This window comes from Sapajus apella, unplaced genomic scaffold (assembly GCF_009761245.1).
Source record: "Sapajus apella isolate SASKATOON/1434 unplaced genomic scaffold, GSC_monkey_1.0 scaffold8, whole genome shotgun sequence".
NCBI lineage: Eukaryota > Metazoa > Chordata > Mammalia > Primates > Cebidae > Sapajus > Sapajus apella.
In genome coordinates, this window is record NW_022436948.1 from 46,365,479 (window position 1) to 46,385,945 (window position 20,467).

At 39.2% G+C, this 20,467-nt stretch overlaps 2 protein-coding genes across 4 annotated transcripts in view; one reads left to right on the top strand and one right to left on the bottom strand.

The window, feature by feature from the left end:
* CRYBG3 (crystallin beta-gamma domain containing 3) overlaps positions 1 to 20,467 on the top strand; it is a 132,613-nt gene that overhangs the window by 98,839 nt on the left and 13,307 nt on the right. For all 3 annotated transcript variants that reach the window (XM_032277218.1, XM_032277219.1, XM_032277220.1), the window contains one exon: positions 19,480 to 19,619. In XM_032277218.1, coding sequence (XP_032133109.1) covers positions 19,480 to 19,619 — 140 coding nt within the window. The remainder of the gene's footprint in view (positions 1 to 19,479; positions 19,620 to 20,467) is intronic.
* Positions 15,834 to 20,467, bottom strand: part of RIOX2 (ribosomal oxygenase 2) — a 46,410-nt gene continuing 41,776 nt past the window's right edge. Inside the window, exon 11 of the mRNA XM_032277225.1 lies at positions 15,834 to 20,362. Coding sequence (XP_032133116.1) covers positions 20,255 to 20,362 — 108 coding nt within the window. The 3' untranslated portion in view covers positions 15,834 to 20,254. The remainder of the gene's footprint in view (positions 20,363 to 20,467) is intronic.

A 20,467-nucleotide genomic window follows, 5' to 3' on the forward strand; every position in this document is an offset into this window, starting at 1 on the left:
TGTGAATGTAAAACACATCTGATTAGTAATTTTGTAGAAGAAAGTTTAAAGGTATTTTATTTTGCTTTAATCAAAGAAAAATATTTAAGGTGGCTGAATTCTTTCTCTCATCTCAGCCTCCAAAGTAGCTGGGACTACAGGTGTTCATCACCATGCTGGCTAGTTTTTCTGTTTTTTTGGTTGAGGTGGGATTTCACTGTGTTGCCCAGACTGGTCTCAAACTTTTGGGCTCAAGGGATCCACCTGCCTCAGCCTCCCAAAGTGCTGGGACTACAGGTGCAAGCCACTGCACCATCCAGCTGAATTTTTTATTTAAATATCACAAGTGCCGCATAATAACACCACTGCTGAAGGTGCATTTTATATTTATTCACTCTAAAGTACTGAACGCCTACTATTTACTAAATACTGTGCTAAGTACTGAATATTGAATAAAACAAGAATTAGCATAACAAGCTCATCACCAAATCCAAATGTTATCTTCCTTTTGGCCTCTCAAGTGTAATGTTTCTCAGATACCTATTCTTGGCCTTTTCTCTCTTGTGTTTAGAAATTTTCATTATCCTAACATCAGCTCTTGCCTCCATCAGTGTAGACGATTCACAGATATCTAGAGTAGGCAATAGTCAGTTATTCCCTGAGCTCCATTCCCAGATTCGACATGGGTCTTTCAGTATGTTTTGCCAGCATCCCATTTTCCCTCACAGACTTGTTCTTTTCTGCCCTGTTTCTGTTGAAAGCCATCATCATCTGGTCTTACCATTAGTCTTCATCTTTGATTCTCCCTACTTGATGACTTAAATCATCCAATCAGCAGCTCTCAGTATTAGTTATTCTACCCCATAATATATGTTGTTTTTTTTTTGAGTTAGAATCTGGCTCTGTTACCCAGGCTGGAGTGCAGTAGCACAATCTTAGCTCACTGCAACCTCCACCTCCCAGGTTCAAGCAATTCTCATGCCTCAGCGCCTCTCAAGTAGCTGGGATTACAGGCGCATGCCACTGCTCCCAGCTAATTTTTGTATTGTTAGTAGAGATGGGGTTTCACCATGTTAGCCAGGCTGGTCTCAAACTCCCGACCTCAAGTGATCCGCCGGCCTTGGCCTCCCAAAGGGCTGGGCTGACAGGCTGAGCCGCCGCGCCCGGCCCCGTGAGATGTCTCTAGCTTTTCCCTTATCCCCTTTCCACTACCGTGACTAAGTTTACTGCCCTATTCTCTCTCAAACTGTTGTGATGGGTACATAACTCATTTTCTTCCTTTTTCAGTTTTTCAGCTTTGTGCATGTAACCTTCCCATAAGGCCCAGACCTGACACCAGGTCCTGCTTTTCCTATATTATTGCTCATAGATCCTGTTTACAGGCTTTCCCTCCCCTCTCCCAGTACCTTCCTTAAACTTACAATGAAGTTTTTCTCTCTTCTTTCTAAATTCTTTGATATCTAATTTAAAGGACCTCAACTCTAGGAAGCCTTCAATGATCCTCATTTCTTAGAGTGACTTTTGTCTGTCCTGAATATTCTTTCTCTGCATCTTAAGATGCTTTTCACTTTCTCCTTTTCATCACACTTAGTGAAACTGTAAAGCTATTGAGGGCATTTATAGTTAATGTAGCTTTGAATTCCATCACCCTGTGTCCCCTCTACTTAGCACAATGCTATAAAAATATCAAGAGTCCATTATGTAATAAGTGGACTAAATAATTCATTCGTGCCTAAAATATATAGGCAGTATTTGTGTGAAGTTCATTCTTCTACTTCAGCTCATCCATAAGAGGAGTCGTACTTTGGTCTTACTGTAGGTTTGTGTCTTATCCATTCACAGTGTTATATTAGTCGCTTTAGAATTTGGGGGATGGCAGGGAACCTAAGTTTAAAAAAAAAAGTAATTTACAGCTGCTAGCTATTAATGAAATGCTTTAAAGTCAGACTGGGTATTAAAAGAATAGTGGCATATATAGACAGGAGCAAGATACATGAGCAACTGTTGACTGATCTAAGATGGACGTAACTGCAACTTTCAGACTATTGCATAAAACATTAAGCACCGCACCAGGAGCGTGTGGGCTAACCTGTTTTATTGCCTTTCCATGGGAGCAGTGTTAGCTGGTTGCTTCTCTAATTTCTCCACTGGGGCCTTGGAATGGAAGTTTGGCTGCTTTGAAATAATAATCAGCCCTGGCAGCTACAAGCAGGCAAAACCAAAGAATCATTGTAACAAGAGGCTGTAGAAAAAGTTCAGATGAAATTAAGACTGTGATGACATAAATGATCTTAAGAGGTGGAATAAGAATTGGCAAGACAATGATTCATTCTGTGGAAGGATACTGAATAAGAGGCACAGCTACAAACAGAGAGAGACTAAATCCAGCCTCAGAATGAAAGGATGGAATGAGTTTATAAAGTATAGAAGAATTTGGTAACTATTAAACTTTTTAGCTGAACCCATAGATAGTTAATGGTATCAACTATTTTGCACATTTTGAAAACGAAAGCCAACAAAAACTTATATAGTAAACATCACACTTCCCAGTGAGACATTTGAAACAACTCTCTTTAAATTCAGGCAAAAGGCAAAGGTCTCCCTGTCACCACTGCCGTTCAGTGTTCTAAAGTTCTAGCTAATAAAAAAAATTTACTCTAAAAAATAAAATAAGATTTAAAAAAGGAAGAAACAAGACTGGCAAGAGCATCTATGGTATAAATGATAAATTGTTTGGGCTAAAGCATATCTTTAAGTTGCAGGGTATAAGATAAATAGCAATTAAACCATAGCAATTAAGGGTACTTAGAAATAAATCCAACACAAGGCAATAAGTTTTTTCCTAGGAATATTATAAAAACCTGTTAAAGGAAGTAAACTTCGGAGAGATACGATCTTTTATAGGTAAAAAGGCTGAATATTGTAAAGATATGGTCTTCCCCAAATTAATGTTGTTTCAGGCAAAACACTGAACAGTGTTCTGTCCCTTTGGGGGGTGGAGGTGGGGAGTAAAACATGACAAGCTTATCCTAAGATTAATTTGAAAAAGATGATGGGTCCAAAATTGCCACAATAATTTTTAAGAACAACATGTAGGGTCACTTATCCTACCAAATATATATTGGTTTATACAGCAGTAATAATTAGTGGGAGTCAGTCCAAGGAGAGACAAGTGGGATAGGGGAATAGGGTAGCGTGGAAACTGACCTATGTAATAATAGAATTTGGAAGACAATAGCATTTCAATGGAGCTATTTCCATTCCATGGAAAAACATAGTTAGAATCCTGCTTTCCTCCAAACACAAAAATAAGTTCCAGATGGATTAATAACAACCAAATGTGAAAAGCAAACTTTACAACTTAGAAGAAAATATAGGAAGCTATCCTGATGATACTGGAGTAGGATGGCTTTCTTCAAAAAGAAAAAGCACAAATGAATAAGTAAAACGTGAAAGCCAGATGTTTTAGTTTCCTGTTGCTGATGTAACAAATTTCTATAAACTTAGTAGCTTAAGATGACAGATATTCACAGTCTTACAGTTCCACAGGCCAGAAGTCTGAAATTGGTCATGCTGCAGTAATATTAAGGTGTTGGCAGTCATTCCATCTGGGAAGCTTTAAGGAAGAACCCATTTCCTTACCTTTTCTAGCTTCTAGAGGCCACCAGCATTCCTTAAGTCATGACCGTCTTTCATCTTCAGTGTGCATTACTCCAGTCTTTGCTGTTTATCTGCTCTCTGTCTCTGACCCTCCTACCTTCCTCTTACAGCGACCCTGGTGGTTACCTTGGGCTTACCTGAGCAATCCGGGTGATTGTCCCCATCTCAAGGTCCTAAATTCTTAATCATATCTGTAAAGTGCCTCTTTACCATGTCAGGTAACATCTTCACAGGTTCTAAGAATTAGGATGTGAACATTTGGGGGGTGTTGGGGAGAGGCATTAATTATTCAGACTGCCACAGCAAGCTACAGAATATATTTGCATTCTATATAACCTGCAATGGTTTAGTGTAAGAATATAAGAAGGGCTCTTAGCTGGCTGTGGTGGCTCCCACCTGTAATTCCAGTGCTTTGGGAGGCTGACGTGGGAGGATTGTTTGAGGCCAGGTATTCTGGACGAGCCTGGACGTGGCTGGTCCCTGTTTCTACAAACTGATAAATAAATAAAATAATTAGAAGAGCTCTTTCAAACCAATTCAGAAAAATCCATTTCAAAAACCAACAGAGGATGTAAATAGGCAGTTTATAGAAGAGGGAAAAATGGCTCAGGACATCCAAAGGATGTTAACCCTCACTAGTGATCAAGGAAATACAATTTACAACAGTGAGGAGGTAACATTAGCTTATTCTAGCTGCAGACATTTTAAAATCTGAAAATACTAAGGTTTGGCTTAGTTGCAGGGAAGTAAGATTATTCATACACAGCTAGTGAAAGAAGTGTTCATTACAATGGTGGGGGGAATAAGGACATCTGTTGCAGCTCTGATGGATGAAACAAATAACCACACATTCTTGTAAGGGAATGAAATACAGTAGTTACAATGATTTGGAGAGCTACATGTATGAAGAGTCAAATTTCAAACACAGTAGGCAAGAAAAGCAGGCTGCTAAAGATGTTACAGTAGAATACATTTTCTGTAAATTTTAAAAACAAAAGATGCATAACCATTAATAGAAATAAAAAATATAGGCTGAAAAAATTTACAACTTGAGCATAGTGGTCACCTTGGAGAGTTGGGAGTTTAAATTCATCTGTATTTGTTATGTTTTATTTATTTTAAAACTTTGATGCAAATACAGTAAAATTAAAATGTACTATGTGTGGGTTTTAAGTGCATGGTCACCTGCGTTATTTACTCTTTTTGAAATGTGTCATAGTTTTTTTTTAAAAAAAGAAAGAAACAAGGACCAGTAAGAAAGATAAATCCATATTCAAACTGATTGTCTAAACCAAATGGGAGAGGCTCTGAGAAGGATTATAGTTTACTGGTGAAGAGTTTGGTTTGAGTGTCTTAGAGACCTTCTTGGTTCAGGTCCTGACTCTACCATTAATAACTGTTAACTGAGTGACCCTGGGTGTGTTTCTTTTCTTTCTTTTATGAGACAGAGTCTTGCTCTGTCACCAGGCTGGAATGCAGTGGCGCCATCTCAGCTCACTGCAGCCTCTGCCTCCCAGGTTCAAGCGATTCTGTGTCCCAGCCTCCTGAGTAGCTGGGATTATAGGTGTGTGCCACCACGGCCAGGTAATTTTTTTGTATTTTTAGTAGAGACGGGATTTCATCGCGTTAGCCAGGGTGGTCTCCATCTCCTGACCTTGTGATCCGCGCTCCTCAGCCTCCCAAAATGCTGGGATTACAGGCATGAGCAACTGCTCCCAGCCCCCGTGGGGGCATGTTTCCCACCACTCTAAGCTTCAACATTCTCGTTTAATAAAACATGAGAGTTAAACGAACTGGTGCATGTGAAGCCTGTATTTAGCCCATGATATACATGCAACAATATTATAATAGCTCATAGACAATAGTTAATTAATATTTGTTATTCAACACTGAGTCTTGAAAGGCTGAGGTATTTATGTGATTTTGTTTTAAGTAGGCCAAGTCTAAAATTCTGGATTAGAGTCTGACTGGAGATCTATGAGCCTTCAATTAAATTTTTATCATTTCAAATACTTTTTTTGTCAGCATACTGTTTGGTATTTCTTTGGAATTGAAGGTTGTTTGAGGTCTGCATGATGGTTAATTTCCTTTAATTCAGTCTAATTCCACTTAGTTTTTTTAGCATTGGTTCATTTGGCAAAGATTGGGGGGCTTTGATATTTTGGGGCTATACAAATAGGGCGGTTCTCAGTGGCTGATTGCAAAATATTTCTAAATTAAAAGTATATGTTATATTTAGGGCTTAACCAATTAAGGTAACCTTGAAGCTATCAACACTTTTTCAGTACAAATGATGACTTGAACTCCAAAGAACTATACAGTGCCAAAGTGCAAGTCTGTTTAGTTTTTTTAATGTAAAAAAAAATAGTATATAGATTTTTAAATTTTTATCCAGTTATCTTGAGGATATGTTGATATAAATGTAGTCCTAGCAGAGTACTTGTACCAAGGTCTCAGCAGTTCAAATTTAGATGGCGAACACATTTGTTTAGCAATGGAATAGGTAAGAATGGGTCATAGATGATAGCTAAGCAAGATGAAGTCAGGTGTCCCATCTAATATCACACCTGCCAACCAGAGATGTTCTACATTATGAGATAATGGTATTTAGAACATTTTAGCACAATAGCTTTGGGGTTAAGAACACAATCTCTGCCGTCTTGGATTAAAATGTCAACTGTGCCTCTCTTCTTCATCTCTGAAGCAGAGATAATAATAGTACCCACGTCGAAGGTAAATTATAAGGACTAAATGAGTTAAGTACAGAGCAGAGAAGAGCTAAGATGGCCTATTAAATGTAGCTAGTTACAGCTCTGTCTACTGAGAGTCTAGGCCGTCAAGAAGAACAGCATATGGGAAAACAGGATATCCATACACAGGAATGAAACTAGACCCCTATCTCTTACCATATACAAAAAGTCAAATCAAAATGGATTAAAGACTGAAATCTAAAACCTCCAACTATGAAACTACTACAGGAAAACACTGGAGAAAATCTCCAGGACATTGATCTGGGCAAAAACTTGAACCATACCCCACAAGCACAGGCAGCCAAAGGAAAAATAGACAAATGGGATCACATCAAGTTAAAAGCTTCTACACAACAAAGGAAAACAGTCAACAAAGTGAAGAGACAACCCACAGAATAGGAGAAAATATTTACAAACTACCCATCTGACAAGGTATTAATAACCAAAATATATAAGGAGCTCAAACAACTGGAAAGACTCTAACAATCTGATCCAAAAATGGGCAAAAGATTTGATAGGCATTTCTCAAAAGAAGACACACAAATGACAAACAAGCATATGAAAAAGTGCTCAACATCACTGATCATCGGAGAAATGCAGATCAAAACTACACTGAGGTGGGGCCAGGCACGGTAACTCACACCTGTAATCTAAGCACTTTGGGAGGCTGAGGCACACAAATCATGAGGTCAAGAGTTCGAGACCAGCCTGGCCAATATAGTGAAACCCCATCTCTACTAAAAATACAAAAATTAGCTGGGTGTGGTGGTGCATGCCTGTAATCCCAGCTACTTGGGAGGCTGGGGCAGGAGAATCACTTGAGCCTGGGAGGCGGAGGTTGCAGTGAGCTGAGATTGCACTACTGCACTCCAGCCTGGGCAACAGAGCAAGACTCTGTCTTGGAGGGGAAAAAAAAACTGCAGTGAGGTATCTCACTTCAGTTAAAATGCCTTGTATCCAAAAGACAATAACAAATGCTGATGAAGTAGTGAAGAAAGGGAACCCTTTTACACTGTTGGTGGGAATGTAAATAAATACAGTAACTATGTAGAACAGCTGGGAGGTTCCTCAAAAAACTGAAAATTGAGCTACCATATGATCCAGCAACCCCACTGCTGGTATATACTCAAAAGAAAGGAAAACTGTGTATCAAAGAGGCATCTACACTGCCATGTTTGTTGCAGCAGTGTTCACTGTAGCTATGATTGGGAAGCATCCAATTGCACATGTAACACATTTTCTTTTTTCATCTGTGGAATATGTGTTCATCTTGTGTTGTAGACATCTATGGAACATTTGTTTATCTTGTGTTCATCCACACATTTTCTTTATTCATCCACAGATTCATCTGTGGATGTGATAAAAATAAAATGTATTACATGTACACAATGGAATACTATTCAGTCATAAAAAAGCATGAGGTCCTGTCATGTGCAGCATTTATAGAACTGGAGATCATTATGTTAAGTGAAATAAGTGAGGCACAGAAAGATAAATTTTGCAGGTTCTCACTTATTTGTGGGACTTAAAAATCAAAACAATTGAACTCATCGACATGGGGAGTAGAAGGATGGTTACCAGAGGCTGGGAAGTGTAGAGGGGGTGTGGGGGGCATGGTTAATGGTTACAAAAAGATAGAATGAATAAGACATACTATTTGATCACACAAGAGGGTGATTGATAACGCAACAGGGTGACTATAATCAATAATAACTTAATTGCACATTTTAAAATAAGATTGCAATTGGATTGTTTGTAACATAAAAGATATATGCTTAGGACATGGATACCCCATTCTTCCTGATATGATTATTTACATTTGCATGCCTGTATCAAAATATGTATCCCACAGATGGGTACACTTACTGCGTATCCCCCAAAATAAAAAAGACCAACACTCACTGAGCAGATCTTTGGAAATAAGCCCTTGAGAGTGGACAGGGAGAAGATGTAGGCCCTGGACTCACAGGAGGGAGCTGGGAACCCTGTACAAGGTTGCCAAGCACCATTACTTGTGTGGCTCCTGAAGAAGGAGTGAGTCAAAAAGGTGTGAAGTGACCCACTCTTGCCATGGACCTCCGGAATACTAGCTGCAGGAGACACCACAACCTGCACCAAAGTTGAGCTGGCTGGGAGAACTGCTTGAGCTGGCAGGACCAGGACTCCAGCCTGCGCAGAGCCTAGAGGGTTTGGCATGCGAACAGCTGCAGTGGAGCATGACCATCCCCTAAGGCTTGCCGTGCTCCAGATGGTTTTGGCCTTTGTTGACTGTGAGACCTGGACACAACAGGACTGTCCTGCCAGTGGGATGGGTCTAGTCTGATCTGAGCACTCCAATTTGCCAGCCTCTCCAAGGGTCCCTGCCTAGCCACACCTGCTTGCAGCACAGCCTCAGGGCCCAACCACGATGCTTCCCAGAAGCCACTGCCGTAGTTCCTTCACCAGCAGACCCAGCCTAACCATTAGAGAGCTTCTGCAGAAGAGCCCCCACCAGCGCATGCCCACCTGCAGCCTCCCCATTGCACACCTGCCTGCAGCCTTCTCACACTGCTCTGTTGGAACACACTGATGTCATTGCCCCAATGAAGCACTTTTACCAGCACCCTGCACTGGTGTGTGGTTGCCGGTGGACCAGGAACACCTCAGCCCCTCTGGCACAAGAGGTACTTAACCTTGAGGGCAAGAGAACAAAGCCCATAGTCCTATTTGCCAAGATTAGAGCACACAGCACACAACCCAGGAGTGCTGATCTGAGCCTTGGTCCCCTGAAATCATCCAGAAGTTAAACCAGTCAGCTGAACCCTTAGATTATACCATAGCCAAATCATCAAGGGCATCAAAGAATTTAAAGCAAAAAGTCCCATCTAAGTGACAGTGATTTCAAATAAAAAGGAATACCAGCCCACACAGATGAGAAAGAATCAGCAAAAGAACTCTGGCAATTCTAAAAGCCAGAGTGTCTTCTTATATCCAAATGGCTGCACCAGCTCCCCAGCAATGGTTCTTAAGCAGATTGAAATGGCTGAAATGTCAGACATAGAATTCAGAATCTGGATGGCAATGAAGATCAAGATTTAGAAGAAAGCAGAAACCAAATCTAAGGAATCAAGTAAAACTATACAAGAGCTGAAAGATGAAATAGCCATTTTAAGAAAGAGCCAAACTGACCTGGTATAGCTGAAAAACTCACTACAAGAACTTCCTAATACAATGAGAATTATTGATAGCAGAATAGACCAAGCTGAAGAAAGACTCTCAGAGCTTGAGGACCAGTTCTTTCAATCAGCTCATTCAGATAAGGAAAAAAGAAGGAACAAAACCTCTGAGAAATATGGGGTTATGTTAAATGACCAAACCTACAACTCTCATCCCTGAAAGAGGGAGAGAGAGCAAGCAACTTGGAAAACATATTTGAGGACACTGTCCATGAAAATGTCTCCAGCCACACTAGAGAGGTTGACATTCAAATACAGGAAATTCAGAGAATCCCTGAGAGATACCATAGAAGACAACCATCCCCAATACCCATAGTCATCAGATTCTCCAAGATCAATGCAAAAGAAAAAAATATTAAAGACGGCTTGAGAGAAAGGCGCAGGTGACCTATAAAGGGAACTTCATCAGGATAACAGTGGACCCTTTCAGCAGAAAACCTATCAGCCATAAAGTGGTTGGGGGCCTATATTCAGCACCTTTAAAGAAAAGAAATTCCAACTAGGAGTTTCATATCTAGCCAGAGTAAGCTTCATAAGTGAAGGAAAAATAAAAGCCTTTTTCTGACAAGGAAATGGTAAGGGAATTTATTACCACCAGACCTGCCTTGCAAGAGGTCCTTAAGGAAGTGCTAAACATGGAAATGAAAGACCAGTATGTAGACCCTGGACTCACACAAAGGGTGGAGCTGGGAACGCTATACAAGATTGCCAAGCACCGTTACTTGTTCCTTGCCCCCAGGGGGATCCTGAGGAAGGAGTAAGTTAAATAGGTGTGAAGTGACCCACTCTTGCCATGGAACTCCGGAATACTAGCTGCAGGAGACCTGCACCGAAGTTGAGCTGGCTGGGAGAACAGCTGCAGTGGAGCATGACCATCCCCTAAGGCTTGCCATGCTCCAGATGGTTTCTGCCTTTGTTGACTGACAGACCTGGGCACAGTTTAGTGACAAAAATACACTTAAGTACATATAGGCCACTGACACTATAAAGCAACTACACAATAAAGTCTACATAACAACCAGTTAATAACACAATGACAGGATCAAATCTGCACATATCAATGTTACCTTGAATGTAAACAGGCGAACTGCCCTACTTAAAAGTGACAGGGTGGCAAGTTGGCTAAAGAGGACCCAACTGTATGCTATTTCAAGAGACTCATCTCACATGCAGTGATACCCATAGGCTCAATGTAAAAAGATGGAGAAAAATCTATCAAGCAATGGAAACCAAAAAAGAGCAGGAGTTGCTCTTCTTAATTTAGACAAATCAGATTTTAAACCAACTATGATCAAAAAGAACAAGGAAGGGTATTACATAATGATAAAGGGTTCAGTTCAACAAGACTTAACTGTCCTACATATATATATGCATCCAATACAGGAACACCTAGATTCGTAAAACAAGTTCTCAGAGACCTCCAAAGAGACTTCATCACATAATAATAATGGGAGACTTCAACACCCTACTGACAGTGTTAGTCAGATCATCAAGGCAGAAAACCCGCAAGATGTTTGGGACCTAAACTCCTCAACACTTGACAAAATAGACATCTACAGAACACTCCACCCAACAACCCACACTATTCTCATGTGCACATGGTACATTCTCTAAAATCAACCACAAGCTCAGCCATAAACCTTTTCTTAACAAAATCTATCAAAATCATACCAAACACACTTTTGGGCCACAGTACAATAAAAATCGAAATCAATACAAGACAGTCTCTCAAAACTATATAATTGCATGGACATTAAACAATCTGCTCCTGAATGACTTTTATGTAAATAATGAAATTAAGGCAGAAATCAAGAAATTTTTTGAAACTAATGGAAACAAGGATATTAACATATCAGAATCTCTGGGACACAATTACAGCAGCATTAAGAGGAAAGTTTATAGGGCTAAACACCCACATCAAAACGTTAGAAGGACCTCAAAGTAACATGACACTTAGAAAAACTAGAAAAAAATAAGAGCAAAGCAACCCCAGAGCTAGCAGGAGATAAGATATAATTCAAATCAGAGCTGAACAGAATGAAATTGAGATGCAAAAAACCATGAAAAAGATCAGCAAACCCAGAAGTTTTGTTTCTTGAAAGAATAAAATTGATAGACTGCTAGCTAGACTAATAAAGAAAAAGAGAGAGAAGGTCCAAATAAACACATTCAGAAATTACAAGGGGGACATCACTGTTGACCCCACAGAAATACTAAAAAAACCCTCACAGACTATTATGAGTACCTCTATACATATAAACTAAAAAACATAGAAGATATATATATCTGGAAACATACAGCCTCTCAAGATTGAACCATAAATAAATTAAAACCCTAAACAGACCAATAACAAGTACCTAAATTTAATCAGTGGTCAAAAACTTACCAACCAGATACACAGCTGAATTCTCCCAGACATATAAAGAAGGGCTGGTGCCAATCCTACTGAAAGTACTCTAAAAATCGAGGAGGAGGGATTCCTCCCTAACTCATTCTATGAGGCCAGCATCATTCTGATACCAAAACCTGGTAGAAACACACAAAGAAACAAAACTTTAGGCTCATAGGCCTGATGAGCAAAGATGCAAAAATCCTCAACAAAGTACTAGCAGACTGAATCCAGCAGGACATCAAAAAGTTAATCCACCACAATCAAGTAGACTTTCTTCCTGGGATGTAAGGCTGGTTCAATATGTACAAATCAATAGATGTGATTTATCACATAAACAGAACTAAAAACAAAAACCACATGATTGTCTCAATAGATTCAGAAAAGGCCTTCGATAAAATTCAACATCTTTTTATGATAAAAACACTCAACAAACTAGGCACTGAAAGAACATATCTCAAAATAATAAGAGACATTATGACAAGCCCATTGCCAGCATCATACTGATTGAGGAAAAGCTGGGAGCATTCCCTTGAAAACTGGAACATGAGAAGGATGCCCAGTTTTACCTCTGCTGCTCAACACAGTACTGGAAGTCCTAGCCAGAACAAGCACACAAGGGAAAGAAGTAAAAAGCATCCAAATAGGAAAAGAGGGAGTCAAGCTATCTTTCTTCACAAATGATATGATTCTATTCTTAGAGAACCCCATAGTCTCTGCCCAAAGGATCCTAGATTTGATAATTAACTTCAGTAATGCTTCAGGATACAAAATCAATGTAGAAAAGTCAGTAGCATTTCTATATACCAGTAATGTTCAAGCTGAGAGCCAAATCAAGAAAGCAATTCCATTCACCAAGGAGGTGAAAGATCACTACAATGAAAATTACAGAACACAGCTGAAAGAACTCAGAGACAACACAAACAAAGGGAAACACTCCATGCTCATGGATAGGAAGAATCAAAGAAGAATAAATGTCATTAAAATGGCCATACTGCCCAATGATATTTATAGATTTAATACTGTTCCTATCAAAGTACCAACATTTTTTGACAGAATTTGGTAAAATTATTCTAAAATTCACATGGAACCAAAAAAGCCCAAATAGCAAACACAATCCTAAGCAAAAAGAACAAAGCTGGAAGCATCATGCCACCCAACTTCAAACTATATTACAAGGCTGCAGTAACCAAAACAGCATGGTACTGGTACAAAAACAGGCACACAGGCCAACGGAAAAGGCTGGATAACTCAGAAATAAAGCCCCACATCTACAAAAATTTGATCATTGACAGAGCTGACAAGAACAAATAGTGGGGAAAGGACTCCCTATCACTAAATGGTGCTGGAATAATTGGCTAGTCATTATGCATAACATTGAAACTGAACCCCCTACCTTCACCATATGCAAAACACAACTCAAGATGGATTAAAGACTCAGATGTAAAACCTAAAAGTGTTAAAACTCCAGAAGAAAACCTAGGAAATACCATTCTGGACATAGGCCCTGGCAAAGATTTTATGAGGAGACCTCCAAAAGCAATTACTGTACAACAAAAGCAAAAACTGACAAATGGGACCTAATTAAAGTGCTTCTGCACAGCAAAAGAAACTTATCAACAAAGTAAACAATCTCCAGAATGGGAGACGATACTCCCAAACCATGCATTCAACAAAAGTCTAATAAATAAGGAACAAAGCAACAAGCAAAAAAAACAACCTCATTAAACAGTGGGCAAAGGACATGAACAGACACTTCTCAAAAGAAGATATACATATGACCAACAAGCATGAAAAAATGCTCAACATCCCTAATCAGTAGAGGGATGCAAATCAGATCCACAGTGAGATACTATCTCATACAAGTCCAAATGGCTGTTACTAAAAAGTCAACAAATAACAGATGCTAGTGAGATTGTGGAGAAAATGGAATGTTTACACTGTTTTGGGAATGTGCTTTAGTTCATCTGTTGTGGAAAGCAGTTTGGAGACTTCTCAAAGAACTTAGAACTACCATTTGACCCAGAAATTCCATTACCAGGTATATACTCAAAGGAATATAAGTCATTCTATCATAAAGACACATGCACATATATATTCAGGGCAGCACTATTCACAATAGCAAAGACATGAAATCATCCTAAATGCCCATCAGTGTTGGATTGGATAAAGAAAATGTGGTACATAGCCACCATGGAATGCCACACAGCCATAAAAAAGCAGATATCATGTTCTTTGCAGCAACACGGATGCAGCTGGGGGCCATTATCTGAAGCATATTAACACAAGAACAGAAAACCAAATATGGCATGTTTTCGCTTATAAGTGGAAGATTAACGTTAAATACACATGGACACTGTTAAGGGAAAAATAAACACCAGGGCCTGCTTGAACAGAGAGGTGGGAGGGGGGTGAGGATCGAAATACTACCTATTGGGTGCTATGCTCGTTACCTGGGTGATGAAATCATCTATGAAACCCCTATGACATGCAATTTATCCATGTAACAACCCTGCACATATACTCCAGAACAGAAAATAAAAGTTGGTAGGAAAAAATAAATGAGAAAACACAGTTCTACAATCCCTAAACAATGTATTTTGGGATTTAAAGTTTTTCAAATTTTAATCAGTAATATGATTCATCTATGGCCCATAAGGAAGCGTGCCCAGCAGGATTCTGGGCTGTACCCTAATTAAGCATATTTCTATTCCTATAGTGAAAGTTATGCACAGCTGCACAAATTGGATAATATTATAAATAGACTTCAATTTATTCAGGTTGAGTTTTGTTGACTAGGAAAAAAATTTTGATTTTAAAGCTTTTTGGATTAAAGAAAAATGAATTGGTATTGAGCATATATATCTATGGATAGATAGAGATATAGATATATAACTTAGATCAATAATTTCCAGCACATATTAAGTGCTATATATGTTAATTTCTACTGTTTTTGTCACTTAAATTATTATTTTAGTTGATGGGATGAGGAGGAACAACGAGTTTTGTCTTTTTTCTTATTGAAATTTTCATTTATACAATTTGGTCAAGTATTCTTTTTCTTTCACAACCACATCTTTTTTTTAGAAACTGTTTCCTCTTTGCATGATTTAGACTTAATCCAGCAGGAATGTCTTGTTAACTGCTGACATCTAAGAAGAGCCTTTAGCCACAAATGGTTGGCCAGCTTCTAAGTTAACATGGACCAAAGCCAAGACATTTGTAGAACTGTAATCAACTGTAATCAAATTTTGGAGTTTTTTTATGTTTGGAAAGTTCAGATTACTGTGTCATCTTCAGTTTTAAAGACTTATTAATAGTTTATCTCTCTTCCTATTCTCATGTTAGGGAAATGTATCAGAAAAATATGATTTTAAGATGTTAATAGTTCCTTAGCACCCTTTTTTTCCAAAAGATTATTAACCACCCCCCATCATCCTGTCCAGATTAGCACTGTGTTGACCTTCCTAATCTTCCTAACCTTTAAATACATTTATAATTCAAGTATATTTATAAATTAATTAAAGTAATTTAAAGTAGAAAAAAAATCAAAGCTTCAAAACAATAGATGTTCTCAAATGTAAAATTTGGTAATTGGACCACATAGTAATATCCTTTTGTTGTTAGTAGAGAGGTGGGATATTTTTCCACATTGATTTATTAGTCGTATCTCTTCTTTGGTTAATGCTGTTGGCTTACTTTCTTTGACCATTTGTCCAACAGGTCTCTTAGAGCCTGACTAATTTATATAAACTGTTAAAATGTTTAAAATATTGCCTGTCATCTTACACGTTTTTTTTCCCTCAATATACCTGGATCATTATTTTTAAAAACATAGAGGTTCCCTCCATCAAACTTTTCATCTTTCCTTGAGATACATTTCTAGAGGTAGAATTGCTAGAATCAAGGGATCAAATTTAAGGGAGTTTCAGTGACAATGCCAACCTTTTGAAAAATATCTTTGTGGGCATTCTGCAAAAGGAAGAGGAAAAATGTACACAGATCTGTTTTTCTTAGAACAATGCTTAGCATTAAAATTACACTCTCATAAAAGGCTTTTAAATATTTTCCTCCTCTGGGATATAAAACAGTTAACATCATGTGAGCAGTAAACGCCTTTGATGTCGATGTCTGTTGCTCTTACCCCAGCAAGCTTTTCTCTGGGAGAGTGCTGCTGATTGTTGACTTGGAGCCCTGGCCAGGCTCCTTACCATCTGCTCTTCCTCACTAATCAGCAACTCAACAAGGAAATGTGTGTTAAAACTTAAGGTGGAATGCTTTCTAAAAATCTTCAGGGTGAAGATGTTGAAAACAATCCACCATATAGTCAGGGCAATGGATTTTATTGTGTGCTTACTTTCAGTTTATTTTATAAACTGTTGGGATGCTTCCATTTTATTTTGCAGATAGCAAAAGAGGTGGCTAACCTTGCCTGTGGCCACTTAATAAGTCAGTGATTACAGATGAGTTTTTATTCCTGGTGCAGTCAGTGTTGTCTACTGAGGGAAAATCAATGCTCCTAGGTAGCCTTTCCATCTTAGCTTATGGTCTTACTGCACACAGCAATTGTTACATTCTTTGCCAGTATCCTCTAACCCCTAAATCTGTAGTATCCAACACCATAGCACTAGCCACCTGTGGTTATTTAAATTAAATTAATTCAGTCCCTTGGTCACACAGGTCACATGTGGCTAGTGGCCATCATATCGGAGAGTGCAGATACACAACATTTCTGTCACTGCAGGAACTTCTCACACCTTTCCCGATTTTAAATGGAAATTTTTTGGCATCCTTTTTCTAACTTTCCTTTTATTTTAGAGGAGGAGTTCATCCTCTCCAAAGTGATCTTTTTGCTCATAAACTGACGGGAAGCAATGGATCGTACCTCTCCCTCCTTCCCTGGAACATCCTTTCTGCCTTGCATTATTCAGCTTCTCTCTATTCCACTACTGCCTTCCACAAAGCAGGCTCATAGGCCACTACCCTGTTTCCCTCCTGCTCTCCGCCAAATTTTTCTAGTAAATAGTCTGTACACCTATTATAGCCTGTACAGTTTTTCACTACTTACTCTCCAGCCCTTATAACCTAGCTTTTAACTTCATTTCCGACATGGTGCCGAAACGGCGCTCATAAGGGTTACCAGCTGCCTTCTGATTGTTAAACCCAAACAGCCCTATCTCAGTCACCTTTTTCTTTGGCATGGAAAGAATTTGATGCCGTGGGGGAGGTCTTCCTTATCATTCTTTTCCTCCTTCACTTCTACAGTATAAAGGGGTTCTGTTTTGGCTGTGTTCTCCTGATTCATTTGTTCGGTCACTTCCGCCTCCCATCTTTCATCATCGCCTGCTGTGTATGTCAGTGCAGTTCTCGTTTCCTTACATTTCCATTTTGTTACCTGTGGCTCTAGTATTACCCAGATTCTGAGAATTCCCAAATTCAACATCTCTAAATCTGGTCTTTTCCCTGAACTCCAGATCAAAAGGTCCAGTGTGTGTTGGACGTCTCTGTTAAGATTATCCTGCCTCCCTCTCAACATTAAGACATCTGGGCATGCTTTTTTTCCATATTTCTTTATATACGACACATTATACCAGCATGTCCCAAACGGTGACTTTTCACATTTTTCCTGATTCCATTTGTTGGCCTTAGCTAGCAGGTCTGTTTTATCACTGTGATATTAATAGTTCTCCTGGCCATCCCTTACTCCTAACCTTCCCTCTGACCTCTGCTTTAGGTCTGGAACTATTTTTCTTTGACCTCAAATATTCTCCCAGTACTGGTGCTGTTACTTCCATTCTTTCTATTCTTCACGTACGTTGCTGCCAGACAGATTTCCTGAAGGTCATTAAAAAATACATATACACAATGCAAACATGCGTAATAATTACCAACTTAAAATTAATAATGCCAATTTAAAATAAATATTCCCATGGTTCAAAAGGCACTTAGTGAAGAAACTGTGCTCCCATTTGTGCCCTTTATCTTCTCTCGTGCAGTCTTCCCAGCAGGTAGACATGGTTACCAGTTTTATTTTGTATTTTTCAGAAAAATGTTTGTGTACAAGCCCATATATATGTTATATGCACAGAAATCTTCCTTTTCTGCAAATGGTAGTATATGAAATATGCTTTTTATATATCCTTTGTGTGTATTTCTAAAGAATATATCTTGGTGATCTTTCACAAAGAGCTCCTCATTCTTTTTTACAGCTGTATAAGATTCTTCTGTGCATGCACCATAATTTATGTAACCAGTTCTCTCTTGATGGGCATTTAAATCATTCCCTGTCCTTCACTGTTCTTTGATAAGTCATTCTGCTCTGATGCAAGTATAAGCAGGTCACTTGTGAGGGTCACTGTGAGAGCCCGCTATTTTCTGCCTGTTCATTTACTGTTAGTGCTTTGCTTCTTATGTACTGAGTTGCAGTTGCTTCAGCCCACTCTTAGTCCTTAGTTCAGAAGCCTTCAGGGACTCTCCACTGGGAGTAGATCTGTCTCCCCTTCAGTGTGGGAGGAGGAGCAGGCAGTGCAATTCACACAACAAACTGTGGGAGCACTTGCGGCTGTTTCCTGTTGGGCTAACTTGCTGTTCCTCCAGCATGTCCCATGTGTTTGTTGCCTTGCTTTGCACGGAGTGCTTCCCCTTTGTTCATCATCTTCCTTCCAGATCCACTGCATCCTTTGAGACTGCGCTCACAAGCCATCACATCCGTGAAGCTTCCTTGATTCCTGCTCCCTTCTGCTAAAAATAATCCAGCTTTCTACTGAGGACTCTCACACAGCATATCTTTTTCGGTGCTGGATTACATTTCAATGTCTGTGCAGTTCTAATTTAGCTACTCGTTAGTAATGCCCCAGACACAAGGATAGATGGTGCCTTGTCTTGCCATCCCCTCAAAAGTCTCTTAACGTGGTGTCTTGTAATGAATGAAAAAGAACAATATTGAGTCTATTCTTTCATGACATGATGGGTTGAAGAAATACTTTCAACACAGAAATCACCATTCTTGTGCATTTCAGCTATTTTTTACATTAAAAATGCCTTTATTCTTCCTCCTAGGAATATTATAAGAGCTTACCACCACAAAGTCTTGCATTCCCAGTGACTGCTCCTGTGACCTCCTAGAAATGAGGGTGCTATTCCATTCCAGCTAAAAGGATTGGCAGGACTAATTATGGTTCATATTACAGTCCCACAAGACCTTAATATGTGATTTGGAATCATGGGTCTCTTTTTATCATGTCTGTTTTTATTATGAGATTGATTGCTTGTCTGATAACTTGAATTTTAATTTTAAAAAAATTGAGTAAAAATTATTAATAGAATCAAACCTTTCCAGTGAAGTTTTGACTGTAGCGACCTTAGAGTAGAGCAGTAAACTCCATGCATTTGAGAATACAGTGGGTCCAGGGTACCCAGTGTTCAGACTGGGACGTCACTGAAGTATGGCCACTCTGCATGATGGTCTTTCTTCCTGTGCTCATAGGTTTTCGAGGAACCCTCCATCAGCCTTTTTGCCCTGGAACATTGTGAGGGAAGAGAGTTACATCTAGAAGAGGCTGTGAACTCTGTTCTGAACAAGGACCTGCACTTCTACACCCAGTCTGTGTGGGTAAAAAGTGGACTGTAAGTATGGGAGAAAGGCTTGGTCTGGTTCAGTCACTGGTTTCAGACAGAGCTGCACAGTTGCAAACATTCAGGGGGTCGTGACGAAGAGCGCTTTGGGAGAGAAGGACAACCACAGATGATCACAGCGTATGTCATAGAGTAGGTCAATCAGATGCCTTTACCCAGTTGAACCGACTTTTCTTTTCAGAAGAAATTTCAATATCTCATCAACTTTGGTTAAGACAATTTCCTACTTGGGCAGGTGACTGCCGGCAAGACAAAGTGTGGTGGTGTTTTTTGATTTAATAGCTTGTGTATTCTAGAGCAGTTCCCTCCAGGGTACTCACTCTTCTGTGGACTGCACTGGTTGACCTAGCCTGCCTACCTGCCGACTGTTTTTCATTGTTAATAGTCAGGATAGATCCATGGGTCTGTGCTTTTAAAAATTAGAAAGCTGCCTTTAGAAAAAAATTAAAATTGTGATACAAATATTAGGTCTGAATGTGAATATTTAGGACAGAAATGGTGAGAAGCCTGCAAGTGAGGGGCCTTGAAGTTGAAGCTCTGTTTGCTTCCTGGAAAATATGCCTCTGAAGCATCTGGCATATGGAGTAGCCCCTACTCCTGCCCTGTTAGTGTTCTGGTACCAAACATCAAGTAAAACAACACATGTAACTCGTGATGATTAATACAAAAATGGCTTTAAAAGTTTTTCTGTGGCTTTGAAATTCTGTGATAATCAGCTCTGCTTGTTTAAGTAACTGGGAATAAAGAAAGAAAAAGCCAGTAATTTAAGTGGAGTTGAAAATTAAACTATTACAATAAATGGCTTTTATATTCCACACGTGTATAATAGCTTAAATTTT